This window comes from Plasmodium gaboni, chromosome 14 (genome assembly GCF_001602025.1).
Source record: "Plasmodium gaboni strain SY75 chromosome 14, whole genome shotgun sequence".
Classification (NCBI taxonomy): Eukaryota; Apicomplexa; class Aconoidasida; order Haemosporida; family Plasmodiidae; genus Plasmodium; species Plasmodium gaboni.
In genome coordinates this window covers 76,232-78,491 of record NC_031494.1, presented here as the reverse complement: position 1 = coordinate 78,491, position 2,260 = coordinate 76,232, and the positions used below count along the sequence as shown (strand labels likewise).

General features: G+C 17.4%; 2 protein-coding genes across 2 annotated transcripts; one reads left to right on the top strand and one right to left on the bottom strand.

Annotated features, from left to right (window-relative positions):
• Positions 1–344: 344 nt before the first annotated feature.
• PGSY75_1404100 (putative cytochrome c) lies at positions 345–901 on the top strand (the record flags this gene model as incomplete). The annotated part of the gene is made up of 2 exons (XM_018787745.1): positions 345–447; positions 657–901. The coding sequence occupies 2 exons, from the start codon at positions 345–347 to the stop codon at positions 899–901; spliced, it is 348 nt and encodes a 115-aa protein (XP_018639117.1).
• A 703-nt stretch (positions 902–1,604) lies between these two features.
• PGSY75_1404000 (putative DNA-directed RNA polymerase II subunit RPB4) lies at positions 1,605–2,260 on the bottom strand (the record flags this gene model as incomplete). The annotated part of the gene is made up of 2 exons (XM_018787744.1): positions 1,605–1,677; positions 1,838–2,260. Coding segments are annotated over 2 exons (496 nt in total), but the record flags the coding sequence as incomplete, so codon positions are not given.

The window sequence follows — 2,260 nt, the reverse complement described above, 5'->3', positions numbered from 1 at the left end:
TTTTTATTTTATTTTTTCATAATCCTCTTAAAATAAAATAAAATAAGTGGAATTAAATTTTTTTTTTTTTCACTACATATTAAAATATATAAAACATAATATATATATTATTTATATATGAAATATTTTCCACCCTGTGAAAATTTTTTTTTTTAATATATTCTATGAAAAATAATATGGTCACTCTTTGAAAATTATATATATATATAATATATTTTTTATTTTAAATGTTATTATTTGAGGGGAAAGTACTAAATATTATATATATATAAATAAATATTTGTATATTTATAATTTATAAAAAGAAAAAAAATTATATATTTTATAAAAGAATATATAGAAAAATGTCAAGGCCTGAACCACAAGTACAAGTTCCTGAAGGTGACTATAAAAAAGGCGCTAAGCTTTTTAAAGCAAAATGTGCTCAGTGTCATACAATAAATAAGGGTATGTTTAATAATATAGACTTAAAGAATATTACATATATATATATATATATATATATATATATATATATATATATATTTATATATTTATGTGTAAATTTATATTAATATATATTTATTTTATCTGACTTTTATTGTGTGTATAGATATATAAGTTTCTAAAGATTATATTTTTTATATTTTTATTTTTTTTTAAATTTTTTTGTATAGGTGGTGCTGTGAAGCAAGGCCCTAACTTGCACGGATTTTATGGAAGAAAATCAGGAGACTCCGATTTTCCTTATTCAGATGCTAATAAAAATTCAGGTATTATATGGTCAGATAAACATTTATTTGAATATTTGTTAAACCCTAAATTGTATATTCCGGGTACTAAAATGATTTTCGCTGGTATTAAGAAAGAAAAGGAAAGAGCAGATTTAATCGAATATTTGAAGAAGGCTTCTTCAGAATAATTAAAATAAGTGGATAAATAAATTAAGCTTTATGAAAAAAGAAAAAAAATATATATATTTTTACACATTAAAATTTAAGTCCACCTATATATATATATATATATCAAAGAGATATTATATTATTATAACAAATGATCTTGGCATATATATATATATTTTTATGTTTGTAATACAGTGTATATTAAATTATATCTGTAAATGTGGACATATATAAAAATATTTATTCCGAAGAATATGACCACGAATATAATATATAAGAAGAATTACAAGAAATATTTTTTTGTATTCTTTTTTAATAATATAATGGGAAAAATACCACACATATTTATATATATATATATATATATATATATATATTTATATATTTTTATATTTTTATTTATTTATTTATTCATTTATATATTCGTTTATTTTTTAAAACTTTATTTTAAGATATTTAAAAGCAAAAATGTAAAAAAATATTTTCTGAGAATTAAGGAAAACAAAATATAGTTCATATATTCACATCAATATATATAACCACAAAAATATATATATATATATATATATGGTCAAATAAAATAAAATTATATATTATTATATTAAAAAGACAAGAAAAAAGAAAAAAATAAATTGTAGAAGGATATATAAATATTTATTAATTTATGACATGTCTAAGAATATATTAAATATATATATATATATATATATATATATATATATATTATGAATTATTATTTGTTATGTGTACATCTTTTAGCATGTTTAGGATCTGCTCGATTTTATGTTCTTCACACCTGTCGGAAAAAAAAAAAAAAAAATGGGAAATAATATAAAAAACAACATAATAATAATATAAAGAAAAACATGTACATATTACAATATAAAAGAAATATTTTATTATATATATATATATATATATATATATATCCTTTGTGGTGTTTTAAAGATGGTTACTTTTTGTCGGCGTAGTTCATAATTACATAGAGGTCGACTATATTTACACAATGAATATCAATCATTTGTATTTTTTCCTTTTTATCAAAATTATATATATCAATATTTTTAAAAAATTGTACAATTTTATTTGAAATATGTTTTATAATATCTTTAGATTCATTATCATTTTTATTATATATATTTTTGGGTATTACATGTGGACATGTATCCATAATATATTTGTTTATATTTTTATATAATATTTTATCTGATATCAATTTCATAAAATACTTTTCATATATTTCTTTAAAATTATCATCTTTATTTATTAAATATTTATTATATAAATGTTTATCAATATTTCTAGAGTATTCTAATTCTTTTTTTATAACTAAGAAAGTTTCAAATTTTGTTATAAATTCATCCTTTCCTAATACTTTC